General features: G+C 42.8%; 1 protein-coding gene across 2 annotated transcripts in view; it reads right to left on the bottom strand.

Moving 5' to 3' along the window:
* Positions 1 to 5,691: 5,691 nt before the first annotated feature.
* Positions 5,692 to 14,502, bottom strand: part of LOC121554122 (recombining binding protein suppressor of hairless) — a 76,780-nt gene continuing 67,969 nt past the window's right edge. For both annotated transcript variants that reach the window (XM_041867563.2, XM_041867564.2), the window contains 8 exons: positions 14,061 to 14,226; positions 13,306 to 13,480; positions 11,482 to 11,619; positions 9,416 to 9,528; positions 9,026 to 9,166; positions 8,280 to 8,435; positions 7,920 to 8,023; positions 5,692 to 6,730 (listed from right to left, as the gene is read on the bottom strand). In XM_041867563.2, coding sequence (XP_041723497.1) covers positions 6,409 to 6,730; positions 7,920 to 8,023; positions 8,280 to 8,435; positions 9,026 to 9,166; positions 9,416 to 9,528; positions 11,482 to 11,619; positions 13,306 to 13,480; positions 14,061 to 14,226 — 1,315 coding nt within the window. In that variant the 3' untranslated portion in view covers positions 5,692 to 6,408. The remainder of the gene's footprint in view (positions 6,731 to 7,919; positions 8,024 to 8,279; positions 8,436 to 9,025; positions 9,167 to 9,415; positions 9,529 to 11,481; positions 11,620 to 13,305; positions 13,481 to 14,060; positions 14,227 to 14,502) is intronic.

Here is a 14,502-nt window from a genome sequence, read left to right as displayed (position 1 = left end):
GAGAGATCCTTGATGAGAACCTGCTCCAGGACCTCAGACTGGGGCGAAAGTTCACCTTCCAACAGGACAATGATCCCAAGCACACAGTCAAGACAATGCAGGAGTGGCTTCGGGACAAGTCTCTGACCGTCTTTGAGAGGCCCAGCCAGAGCCCAGACTTGAACCCGATCGAATATCTCTGTAGAGACCTGAAAATAGCTGTGCAGCGACGCTCCCCATCCAACCTGACTGAGCTTGAGAGGATCAGCAGAGAAGAATGGGAGAAACTCCCCAAATACAGGTGTGCCAAGCTTGTAGCATCATACCCAAGAAGACTCGAGGCTGTAATCGCTGCCAAAGGTGCTTCAACAAAGTACTGCATAAAGGGTCTGAATACTTATGTAAATGTGATATTTCCGTTTTTTTTTTTTATACATTTGCAAAAATGTCTAAAAACCAGTTTTTGCTTTGTCATTATGGGGTATTGTGTGTAGATTGATGAGGAATAAAAACTGTGGAAAAAGTAAAGGGGTCTGAATACTTTCCGAATGCACTGTACAACCCTATATGCTGCTTTTACAGGGACCGTGAGAGAACATGGCTAGTTAATGTCTACGGCAAAGAGGTTTGCATTCAGTACTGTCCCTCCACACAGACCTTCACCTTAAACCCCCAAGATGTGTACAATCGCCACAGTCATCCTTTACATAACCTCTCCATCGCCCCCATGTGCATGTGGAGTGGAATACCGCTTGGATGCACTTCATAACCTGTGTGTGTTCTGCTCCTCTCTGCATAAAATCCCTAGCCTTCTAGCATAGTGTCATGCTCTAAAACAAGTCATTAGCGTAGTCGTGTATTCTCGTTCTTGACCCAGTCAGCGTGTGTTTTCATCGTTGTACCACATGTAGTACTGTGGGTGACATGACTCGTTGCCTTATCGTGGTGTGGGACTGTGCACCTGTTTGTCCCCCTACTTCAAAGGGATGTTTCCCGGCACTACCTGTCAATCACACCACACCTGGTCTCTGTTGACTTTGGTTGTAAAATATACTGCAGCGCAAATGTAACCAATTGTTGTTTTTTCCTTGTTGTTTTCTTTTAGCATTATGTCAATTTTAATTGTTTAGTTTCATCATTGCTCTCTAAGGTAAATTGCTATCTAACTTGCATTGGAATACATAACCCGAAAAAGGAAATTGAATATTAAAAGTATATAGTGTTACTTTGTCCGAATTGATTTTTCAAAACTGTCAAGGAATGTGTACTGTATGGACGCAGCCCTCTGCTCCATTACTTGCTGGTGTCTGGTGGGGCCCTTTCAAATCCCTGAGTAAGAAGGTAGAGAAGTCTGCCGATGGATTGCACTTGCTTACACTGAAAGGGCCAGTGGTTCTCGGAGACGAAGCTCATGAGAAGCATAAACACTCACCTCTGAACTGGTTCAGAGGCACAGGTTGTACAAACAAATGTAGAGTGGTGTTACTTCACATACTGACTATTTGCTGTGCTTAAAGGGGCAATCTGCAGTTGCTACATCCATTTTCTGACATTTAAATCAATGATATAACCATTGATTCTTCAAAAATATAACTTTTAGATGCCTCATTAGCTTAGTTCAACTCCCGTACCCCATCAGAACCCAAAATATAAACTTGTTTTACTCCTTTGTTTGTAAACAATGCAACAGTTAAAAAAAGAAAACAACACTGTATGGCCGCAAAGCATGGTTCAAACTATAATTTCGATATCATGGACGGTCAGTCCTTGTATCCATCCATGAGAGTAGTTAAATTTCTCCAGCCCCATCCCTTAGATGTTTAACAAACCAGTGGCTTTGTTATTGTTCAAACTGCCCCTTTAAGTCAGCCCTTTATGAGGATATTACCATGTTTTTTTGCATACTTGAGGTCCTCCAACATAAAATACATAGTTAACGACACATTACATTTCACACATATTTCTAAGTCACTTTTTTATTTCTTGATTTCTTTATGCCAATATTGCAAGTAATTTTTTTTTTTGACATATGGAATTGAGCATGAACTGGAACTGCAATATGTACAAAAAACTAAAACAAACTGTCCCCTTGTTTTCACGTTATTGCTAAAATGTTACAAACGGCACAGGTTTCTACCATCAGCAACCCTTTAAGCACTGAGTATACTACCACACTGACGGACTGACACTCTGCTTAACATTACTAGAACATTACACTGAGAGAGAGAGAGTAAGACGGAGACAGAGTGTGTGTGAAAGAACGTGTGAGGGGAAAAAGAGAACATGAAAGAAAGGAAAAAGAAAGAATGGGTAAGAAATCAGACTGCAGCAAAGCCAAGCGTACAGAGAGGGATGAGAGGGAAAGTCAAAATGTACATACACAGACAGAGGAGAGACAGAAAGAAAGAGAGAGAGAAGCGTTAGCACTCCATAGTGCAGCCAGCCAATAGTCTTGGGGAGTATGTAAGGCTGAGTGCGACAGAGAAAGGCTCCTCCAACACGCCTTTTCATTTGTTTAAAGCTGCCTCTCGCTCTGTCCTGTTTCGTTTAGCAGTGCATGAGAAATCTACGTTATAAAAAGACATTTGGCATATTAGAGGATACATACATACATACATACATTGTTCAGAGCTCATTACAACAACAAAACCAACAGCTGCTTTTGGAAGAACAAAACAAACAATATGACAGACAGAAAAATGAAAACCGGTATGTATACAGTATTTCAAAAAGCCTCACGCAAGTTTGAGAGTATTTTGTATTTTGCTGGGTCAGCTTTTGTTACAATGTTACTAAAAGTTTGCTCAGATAATAAAAAGCCATGTAACAACATTCCACCCCTGTAGGGGGGAGAGCTGCCTTCCCCTTGTTGAGTGAAACCTGAGGAAGGGGAGCACTGATGCTCTTCTTGACCATATAGTTGCTCTCTGGACCTTCCTGCTCCAATCCTCCATGCCTCCACTGTTCTATAGAGTACATGTAAACAGTTCAACCAGTGTCGTGTTCATTAGGGCACACCGTAGCAAAACGTTTTGCAACGTTTTATTCAGTTTCCTGCCTACTGAACATGACCCAGCAAAGATAATCGAAGAGATATGTTTGAGAATACACACTTCCCTTCCACTGTTTAAGAGATGCATCGCAATGCCACTCCTTCCAAACTCACTCAGGCATCAGTGATAAACGGAAGGAGCAGGCAGGGTGAAGGCCCAGAGAGACAACAGAACGTGTAAAAATATATATAATAACACAAGCAGAAAGACAGGCGACTGACTGGAGCATGCCTTAGGCATTAGAGAGGCGTTCCCAAACTACTTTGATATCTAAGAGCTCACCTCTACCAGCTGAAACGGGCATAATGAAAACACTGAGCAAACCTAAACATATTTGGTGACCACCTTATTGACATATCACAATAGAGTAAAGGGTTAAGAAAGGCCAGTAGCATTTCCCTTTGTTGTGTAGAAAAGTCCATATTAAGGTGATTAGTGACAAAGCTCATGTTGGTTTGATGCTACAAACTATTCAATTTAGGTTGATACACCCATGCTTTAATTAATAAAAAATGTAAAACTGTTGCTGGACCGACTTTTTGTAAATCGACTCCCAGGCCAAACTAGGCAGCAAGGGCAATAATGCACTTATTTCTTTGACATAAAATAAGACAAGGGGGGAAACTTTATACCAATAATTTAAAAATAATATCAATATTACACTGTTTACATTAACATCAATGGCAAAAAAAATCTAAATGGGAAGGGTGAAAAGCATCCCTTAAGTTTGTATTTTTGGGGGGAAATAGAGCACTTTTTTTGTTCCCTATTATTAAAGGGATATGACTGTTAAATGGGTACATGAATGACATAGGCCAGCAATACTTCTTAATTAATAAGCAGACATTCAAGTTAAAGCATCATAGTTCTTCCCGGAAGTGTATACAGTTCCACTGTAATACTATGATCAAAGTATTGCCTTTTTAATTTTTGTTCATCCACATATTATTTCCAACAACGAGAGAAAGAATCACTTGTTTTATATTTGGATCAAGTCGGAAGATGGCGTGGGACCCAAACAATCTCCAAAGTCCATCTTTACAAGAGCATTGATTGTTTGGAACATGAACGGTGTACACATCCACGCAGGAGCGAGTCTCACTCACTGATCCATTGTTAGACTATACAGAGGAGCAGAACACACACACACACACACACACACACACACACACACACACACACACACACACACACACACACACACACACACACACACACACACACACACACACACACACACACACACACACACACACACACACACACACACACACACACACACACACACACACACAGAGGCTGGTGAACTAGTGGTCAGGCAGACAAACCCCAAGAGACACGACGACATGACCTGTACAATATTGCTGTACGTTTTTTCCAAATACACATATTCAATAACATATACACACATCTAGAAGGCCTTATTACTTCTAACAGGAGACTTGATCACCATAAATACATCCGGTGAGTGGCTACTTTCAGAAAGCGAGTTTTACAATGTACATGTAATTGTTTTGTAAGGTCAAAAACAACAGGACGTTAGTTACAAGGCTTTTAGGAGGCCAAACAGAGGAGCTCACAGCACTCACAAGACAATGTATCCATTCCAAAATGGAGAAAGCAGGGCACCGTGATAATAAAGTACACATTTGATATAAGTGTTGTACTTGTACACTGAACAGAGTTAATATTATTCTTAAAAAGGCCCACAAATCCTCCAGAAGGCTGATCGTATATATGACAATGTGGTTTTGTAGCAGTGGCACAAAGATGGCATTTTGGGTAATGTAGTCCAATGAAACAACTTCCTATAACGAGAGGTGATAAGACAGACTGTTTTTTACAACACACAGGTTCTTTCAAGTTACGTAAATGTTAGGGCAGGTCGTTGGAAGGGTAATAGTTCTCTTTGACATTTAAGTTAGCGGTAAGGCCACATAGAATTGGAAGTGTCTGTCTTTTCTGTTTTCTGAAAACAATGGACGTTTTAAATACCACAAGGACTATACACAGGAAAACACCAAGGCCTGGTAAGACAGTATACTGACTGACAGATTTCAAGACGTCCTCAGATACTTCTGTGGCGACCAATAGATCAGCATGATCTCAACATTGGATATATATGACACGATTTTTTCTGACTGTGTGCACAGTAATAATATACAGTTCTAAGGTTACCTTTTCAATTTAATGACTAGAATCATAAAATGTATGTGGAAATGACAAACTATTTTGTAACTGGTAGTGGAAGTCTAGTTTTTTACGTTTTAAATAAATGGAAGAATTCTGCAGGCTTCGCCATGGCTCCATGTGTGATGTACAGACATGTACTTTCCAAAGGAAACGTAGCTAGTAGGTCACAGAGAGTATTGCAGGCAAGGCAGAGGCATTGCTTAAAGCTTTTCTTTTTAAAGACTTCATAAAAACCAATGAGAATCCAAAACTAGGCCCGCTGAGGTTACTTCCTAACACAAACCTAACCTTCGGTTAGGTACACAAAACAAAAAGAAATCCCCAGACTTCAGTAAATTTTTTAAAGAGCAAAGTATCCAAAATGTAACGTTCCGTCCAAAAGACCGGGGGGAAAAAAGCAGGCGTTTGACAGAGATAAGGAGTAAGGTTACCTATAATACACAAGCCAGGTTGGGATTTGCCCCCCAAAAAGGCCAAAGCTAGGAGGAAGAGAATAGAAACTATTTGGTAACAAAAGTGTACTATATATTTCATACAAAAAAGGTATGGAGAAAAAGTACCTTTACTAAAGCTTATACAAGATCCTTGGTCCATAAAAACTATGTTATCACCATCACGTGTCCCTCTATGCCCATTCCTCGCTCTCCCTCCAACAACGATACATTTCGCCCCCTTTACAGAAACATACACAAACTAATGCAACACATAAAAACAAAGGAGGAAAGAAATGATCAGAGGGAGAAAAAAAAAGCACAAAAACTATAATTTTCTGTTAACGTTTTATACGTGGCGACTGTATCGCTGTTGTGGTATCGATTTTCTCACTGCCGTCAAAGACGCTGGTGCTCTGAGCCAATAGGAACTCCTTATTCCACAGCTCCAACACCAGAACCAGGCAGGCATGTCCCTTAAGAAACCACAAGAGTGTAGCGGCGAGGAGTTCACACAGTTTCTCTTAGTTCCGTTGGTTGACAACTTTTGACATCGTTCCTTCCTTTGAATTCCTCCTCTTCCTCCCTTTTGTCTGACCAATTTTCCATTACAGCTTCTTTTTTTGTATCCAAAATCAATATGCAGCACTGTCAGAGAGTCAGTTTACTTTATAGTCTTTTTTTACCAAGTGGTACGTTTTGCTCTCGAGGCATATTGTGTGTATAAGTGTGTGTGTGTGTGTGTGTGTGTGTTAGGACACCACAGTGGCGGCCGTGGAAGAGGATGTGACTCCTGCGCTGGGGCCGTAGGTGTTGTTAGCGTCGCTGTTGTTAGCGCTGTTGCTGCTAGCCGTTAGCAGGCGGTCGCTGCCCGCCCGCAGGATGGCTCCGGCGGCGTTGCAGTGCGGCCGCGGCCCGGGCTCCGGCGTGTAGGTGAAGGTGAGTGTGGTGGAGTAGATGATGCCATCGTTTCGCACCAGCGTGACGGGCACCTGCACCGGCTGCCGCACCCAGCGCCATCCCTCGCGGAAGGCCGAGATGTCGGGCACCACGCAGAGCATGCTCTCCGCACACCTGCAGGTGGAGGTAGAGAGAGAGAGAGTCAGAGAGGGTTTCAGCTCTCTAGACAATTCTATTTGGGTTGACTCTCTCACTCTGTGCTGACCTCAGTGTAGACCAAAGACAAACAAAAGGTAGGTAATGCAATGATCCCATGTCAGTTGACAATTAACATGTCGGTTGAGTATTATCTTTCATGGTCCTTCGGGACGGATTTGAATGACTTAAGTATACCAATGATAACATGCATCCATCAAGCACTATGAGAGGCCCATATATACCCTCATGCCTTACATGTTGTCTGTGCTGCGCCTCAGATCTTGTACAAAAACAGCCTTGTAAAACCTCCCATGATACACACATCTCACACAAATAGGGACCGTGGCGTTCTCAGTCTACATTAGGACCACTTACACACCATCCTGCAGCTGACAACCACCTCAACATTTCACTCACAGCTTCTCCCAGTAGCGTTTAACAACCAGGATGAATGACACACTGATAGTCATACAGGACCCCTACTGTTTATCACAGGGTAACCATAGAGCTCTTTCACCTGTTCTAAAGACTCTACCTTCATGGGTGGCAGCCATTAACACTGGGTGGCTAATTCATCTATAAAATTCTACATGAAAAGGAAAAAGTACTTTTGGGGATGTTTGGCATAGCGTGAAGGGTGTACTTTGAAACTGCCAATATCTGAGCCTAAATGTAGCTCAGTTGGTAGAGCATGGCGTTTGCAACGCCAGGGTTGTGGGTTCGATAAAATAATGTATGCGCTAACTGTAAGTCGCTCTGGATAAGAGCGTCTGCTAAATGACTAAAATGTAAAATGTAAATGTAAATTAAATTCAGTTTTGTTCAGTTCGTACAAATTAGCCCAAAACATTGCTTTGACTTGGATCAAAGATAAACCAAATGTAAGATGGCATTATTATGTAAGCTGGCCAATGTAAGCTGTCCCCTGGTTTGTCGAAGTGGTAGCCTTTTAGAGCTTCTAATGACTAACGAGGTCAGACTGAATCGGGACATCCTCGTTCCTTTTTCAGAAACATATATCTCATGGATAAAGCTCATTAATCGTTAGTAGCAGTTTCAGTTGGACTTCAAGTGTTTCTGAAAATTTGGGGAAAGTTACCGGAATTTTGCAACCCTAGTATTGAGATAGCCCAGACTTGAAAGGAGCAGTGAGGTGTGTCGGTACCTGTACATGGTCTCTGCCTCGACGTCTCCGAACCAGACCCTCAGGTTTGGAGTGAAGTTCTGTCCGGTCAATTCCAGCATGGCCACATCCCCTCCACCGTTTAGCTACACAAACACACAAATACAACAAGTCTAAATGTTTATGTCTTCTTGGCGGAGAAAGAGATGGAGATGGAATGGCGTGAAGGGTCTAAATGACGTATGTGTGTACAAATATTTTTGGAGCACTGCGAGAGGAACAAATAGTTGTTTATGATAGGAATGGAGTGTGTGTGTGTGTGTGTGCATCCGTGTGTGTGTGTGTGTGTGTGTGTCCATCCGTCCATATGTGTGTGTGTGTGCGTGCATGTCCCTTTCTAACCTGTAAACTCTCGACCACAGGCACGGGGGTGACAGGCGAGTGGACGGGGCCCATGCCCTCGTAGAAGGTGTACTCAGCCTTGTCCGTGCTGATGATTGTCCAGGACGCTCCGTCGTTGATCATCTCTTTGTTTGGTTCCTTTGGGCATGGAGTGGCCTGGGGGAGGCAGACACACACACACACACACGTTAAAGGGAGCCAGTAGCGCTTGATCGTCAGATGCAGATATAGATAAATGAATATAGATGTGTTTGTTATGACCGTAGATGTATCCTGGTTTAGTTGTGACGATCTCTGATGTAGAGTTGGATTGAGAGATAACACCTAAGCGAGGGACCTACTACGGGTCACCTTAACGTTATATTAATTCAGTTAGAGGATAAGGATCCCTCTAATCTGTAATCTCCCCGAGATGGAATCATAAAGCAATAATAATCTCTTAGCAAAACAAAGGCTGTGACCTATTTGAGCAAAGGGGACCAGCACAGAGCACCGACAAGCTTTGTCCGCCTTTTTCAGTTGGGATCTGATCAACAATGTTCAATTTGAAGATTGCAAATCAGGCATTATTGTAGGAATTAACTAATGGTCACCATCCAGGTAGACTTTTCCTAAAAGGTCATTCTGATTGGTAACTGCAAGTATGGGGTCAATGTGAAAATGATGGCGGATGGTAGTGTCTAGTTTGAGTAGAATGTTGCGACTAAATTTAATTGGAAGTTGTATTGGGAGGTAGTCTCACTCACTTGAAACTGGATAATCCTCTCTTGGGAAAGGCACAGGTACATGCGCTCTGTGTCTTTCAGGTAGAAGGCACACTTGTGGAGCTGGGAGACGGGGTCGTCTGCATCCAGCAGGGCCGTCTGCTTGTCCACTTTACGGATGATCTGAGCCACACAGAGAGGATGGTGTTTAGTTGTCGGAGCAGCAGTGTACAAATCACATCAAGACATCAACTGGCAACTTTCATCAATGTGAGTGTGTGTCAGTAATAACGACAGAAAGAGACAATTTGACATGCATAAAAACAAAATATATACAATAAAATTAAAATTAAAAAAGAGTTCCGTGAGAAGAATTGAAAGAGGTGAGGGGTGAGAAACCAAAGGAAAGGAGAAAGAAGTGGTGGGTAGTACCAGTCGTGGCAGGGCCATCCCGGTGACAGAGCAGACCAGTTTGACCGTCTGTCCATAGTGGATGTAGCCGTCTCTCACAGTGAACTCCTCTCCTTCGGACTCCTCGTCATCCACTGGGAAACACAACACATGAGATACGGTCACACAACATTCAATTCAGGCTACAGTAAATGTATGTCTGGTCAGTGTGTGTGTGTGTGTGTGTGTGTGTGTGTGTGTGTGTGTGTGTGTGTGTGTGTGTGTGTGTGTGTAGGATTAATTAAGAATTGAGTGTGTGTGAGAAACGTGAGTATACAAGAGGTGTGTGTGTTTGTGTGTGTGCACATGTACAGTGGGGAAAAAAAGTATTTAGTCAGCCACCAATTGTGCAAGTTCTCCTACTTAAAAAGATGAGAGAGGCCTGTAATTTTCATCATAGGTACACGTCAACTATGACAGACAAATTGAGATTTATTTTTCCAGAAATTGACATTGTAGGACTTTTAATGAATTTATTTGCAAATTATGGTGGAAAATAAGTATTTGGTCACCTACAAACAAGCAAGATTTCTGGCTCTCACAGACCTGTAACTTCTTTAAGAGGCTCCTCTGTCCTCCACTCGATACCTGTATTAATGGCACCTGTTTGAACTTGTTATCAGTATAAAAGACACCTGTCCACAACCTCAAACAGTCACACTCCAAACTCCACTATGGCCAAGACCAAAGAGCTGTCAAAGGACACCAGAAACAAAATTGTAGACCTGCACCAGGCTGGGAAGACTGAATCTGCAATAGGTAAGCAGCTTGGTTTGAAGAAATCAACTGTGGGAGCAATTATTAGGAAATGGAAGACATACAAGACCACTGATAATCTCCCTCGATCTGGGGCTCCACGCAGGATCTCACCCCGTGGGGTCAAAATGATCACAAGAACGGTGAGCAAAAATCCCAGAACCACACAGGGGGACCTAGTGAATGACCTGCAGAGAGCTGGGACCAAAGTAACAAAGCCTACCATCAGTAACACACTACGCCGCCAGGGACTCAAATCCTGCAGTGCCAGACGTGTCCCCCTGCTTAAGCCAGTACATGTCCAGGCCCGTCTGAAGTTTGCTAGAGTGCATTTGGATGATCCAGAAGAGGATTGGGAGAATGTCATATGGTCAGATGAAACCAAAATATAACTTTTTGGTCAAAACTCAACTCGTCGTGTTTGAAGGACAAAGAATGCTGAGTTGCATCCAAAGAACACATTTACATTACATTTACATTTACGTCATTTAGCAGACGCTCTTATCCAGAGCGACTTACAAATAGACCATACCTACTGTGAAGCATGGGGGTGGAAACATCATGCTTTGGGACTGTTTTTCTGCAAAGGGACCAGGACGACTGATCCGTGTAAAGGAAAGAATGAATGGGGCCATGTATCGTGAGATTTTGAGTGAAAACCTCCTTCCATCAGCAAGGGCATTGAAGATGAAACGTGGCTGGGTCTTTCAGCATGACAATGATCCCAAACACACCGCCCGGGCAATGAAGGAGTGGCTTCGTAAGAAGCATTTCAAGGTCCTGGAGTGGCCTAGCCAGTCTCCAGATCTCAACCCCATAGAAAATCTTTGGAGGGAGTTGAAAGTCCGTGTTGCCCAGCGACAGCCCCAAAACATCACTGCTCTAGAGGAGATCTGCATGGAGGAATGGGCCAAAATACCAGCAACAGTGTGTGAAAACCTTGTGAAGACTTACAGAAAACGTTTGACCTGTGTCATTGCCAACAAAGGGTATATAACAAAGTATTGAGAAACTTTTGTTATTGACCAAATACTTATTTTCCACCATAATTTGCAAATAAATTCATAAAAAATCCTACAATGTGATTTTCTGGATTTTATTTTCAAATTTTGTCTGTCATAGTTGACGTGTACCTATGAAGAAAATGACAGGCCTCTCTCATCTTTTTAAGTGGGAGAACATGCACAATTGGTGGCTGACTAAATACTTTTTTCCCCCACTGTATGCGTGTCTTTGTATACATGTACGAGTGTGTGTTTGTGCGCGTGCTTGCGTGTGTGTATGAGACTCACACAGGTGGATGTAGAAGGCACCCCATTGCTGGGAGCTGGCATGAAAGTTGCCCCCCTCCACGTGTAGGTAGCGCGTGCTGACCGTCTGGGACCGCAACCGGTTGAACAGGGCCACCTTGGTCCCCGATGCAATACACACTGCAGTAGGAGAGACACACAGAGAGAGAGATAAAGAGACCACACTAAAACATAACAACCCCAGAACATGTCCCCATCACCACAAGATGAAATTACTGGGTGATAAGAGGGTAGAAAACAGCCACAAAACAAACACTACAGGTATTTGACAATATTGAACATTGGGTCATTTTCATGCCTCAGTTGTCATCTTTTTTTTTTGCTGTAGCACCCTCTAGTGACGAGACTGGGAAACAGAGAAACTTGGTTGAAGAGCAATAATGGCATTGTGAAGGGTAGAGATCAGCATTGTTTAGAATACTTCAAAAGATGCCTCCGTCCTTCCTCCCTTCCTTGATGTACAACGATAGGATAGGTGAAATTAAGGCTTCCATTATACATCTTTCACTAACCGAGTCATGTTAGATCAATGTTTACCTGAAGGAGGGGAGGATGCCAGGGCCTTATGAGTGGTATTGACATGTAGACTGTGTTTGTATAGCAGACCTGCGTATTTGATTTATTTGTTATTTAAATACTTAGTATGAGTATTTTCAAATAATGTTTCCCGAATTATATTTGAAAGTATTTTCTAATCGTTTCCTATAAATAGCCGGCTATTTAAAACTACACTGAACAAAAATATAAACGCAACATGTAAAGTGTTGGTCCCATGTTTCATGAGCTGAAAAAAAAAAAATCCCAGAAATTTCCCATATGCATAAAAAGCTGATTTCTCTCAGATTTTGTGCACAAATTTGTTTACGTCCCTGTTAGTGAGCATTTCTCCTTTGCCAATATAACCCATCCACCTGACAGGTGTGGCATATCAATTAGCTGATTAAACAGCATTATCATTACACAGGTGCACCTTGTGCTGGGACACATTAAAATGTGCAGTTTTGTCACACAACACAATGCCACAGATGTCTCAAGTTTTGAGGGAGCGTGCAATTGGCAAGCTGACTGCTGGAATGTCCACCAGAGCTGTTGCCAGAAAATGTCATATTCATTTCTCTACCATAAGCTGTCTCCAACGTCATTTTAGAGAATTTGGCAGTACGTCCAACCGGCCTCACAACAACAGACCATGTGTAACCACGCCAGCCCAGGACCTCCACATCCGGCTTCTTCACCTGTGGGATCGTCTGGGGGGGTCTGTAATAAAGCCCTTTTGTGGGGAAAAGATCATTCTGATTGGCTGGGCCTGCCTCGCCAGTGGGTGGGCCTGGCTGCCAAGTGGGTGGGCCTATGCCCTCCCAGGCCCAACCATTGCTGCACCCCTGCCCAGTCATTTTAAATAGATTAGGGCCTAACACATTTATTTCAGTTGACTGATTTCCTTATATGAACTGTAAGTCAGTAAAATCTTTGAAATGGTTGTGTTTATATTTTTGTTCAGTATATTTTCAAATACTTATTTCTAAATGCACTATTTCAAATTCCAAACAGACCTGGGTTCAAATGCATGGGAGTACTTCAATATTTGTACTTGAAAATACACTTGTCTGTGTATTTGATTACTTTCAAATAAATGGCAATACTTTCCAAGTGTATTTCCAAATACATTCCAATATTCAACTACATGTGTTTCCAAAGAAATGTCTTTGAAAATACTTGAAATACCCTAAATAGTATTTGAACACAGATCTGGTGTGTAGAGTGTAGTGTGTGTGTGCGTCCGCCTGTGTGTTGTGTGTGACTCACGATCTGCGTTCTTCAGTGACTGCTTCTTTTTGGAGGGCTTGGAGATGACTTTGATTCTCTTGCTGAGGAAGACGCCGATGTCTGTGCTGTTGCCGTAAAACATCTTAACGGACAGCATGAAGTGCTTTCTCTTGTCGGAGTCTGATATGTACAAGGTTTTGGCTGTGCAATAGTTCTGAGGGGGAGGGATCGAGAGGAGGGAGAAAGATGGGCTCATTTAGGAATGGCAGGTACCAGTTAGTCATTGCTTTGGTGTGCGAGTGTGTGTGTGTGAGAGGGTTATTGAGCAATGGTTGTCAGATAGTGTGAGTCACTGTTTTGAGCATGTGTATACGAGTACTGTTTTGAGCATGTGTATACGAGTACTGTTTTGAGCATGTGTATACGAGTGTGCGTGTGTGACAGAGTTATTATTTATTATTATTATTAAATAATTATAGACAGAAGGTGAGAAACAGAAAGAGTAAGAGTGTAGTGTGTGTGTGGTGTGTGAGCGTGTTTGAATAAGAGAGAGAGAGAGAGAGAGAGACAGAGAGAGAGAGAGACAGAGAGAGAGAGAGAGAGAGAGAGAGAGAGAGAGAGAGACAGAGAGAGCGAGAGAGAGAGAGAGAGAGACAGAGAGAGAGAGAGAGAGAGAGAGAGAGAGAGAGAGAGAGAGAGAGAGAGAGAGAGAGAGATAGAGAGAGAGAGAGAGAGAGGAGATAGAGGGGGGGAGGGGGGTAAAAGTGAAGGAAAGAAGTGTGTGTGTACCCTACCTTTCCCTCTAGGTTGAGTTGCTGCATCTCCTGGTCAGAGTTTCCTATCCCTATGAAGGCACAGGGCTGAGACTCCTGCTCCGAGCAGCCGTCTCTCTCCATTTGGTCCTTCTTTTTCTTCCAGCCAGAGCCCATCAGGTACACACACGGGGGAGGACAGAAGAACCTGCACACACACACAATGACAGCAGTATAATTTAACTACACACCACTGCCCAGGCATCACATACACACACCAAATTATTACTATGATGACTTTACGCAAACATATCAGACACACACAGGATAGAACAGCCTAGAAACTACGCAGTCAGTCAATACATGTTTCATACTGCATGTTTCACTTTCTGCCACTCGATGGCAGTGTGGTATCAAAATACAGTAGCAGTCATTGCATTGGGAATGAAGTTTCAGCCAGGGTGTCAGTGGATTTGTTTGACTG

Source organism: Coregonus clupeaformis, chromosome 39 (assembly GCF_020615455.1).
Source record: "Coregonus clupeaformis isolate EN_2021a chromosome 39, ASM2061545v1, whole genome shotgun sequence".
In the NCBI taxonomy this organism is placed as follows: Eukaryota; Metazoa; Chordata; class Actinopteri; order Salmoniformes; family Salmonidae; genus Coregonus; species Coregonus clupeaformis.
This window is presented reverse-complemented; position numbering and strand designations above follow the sequence as displayed.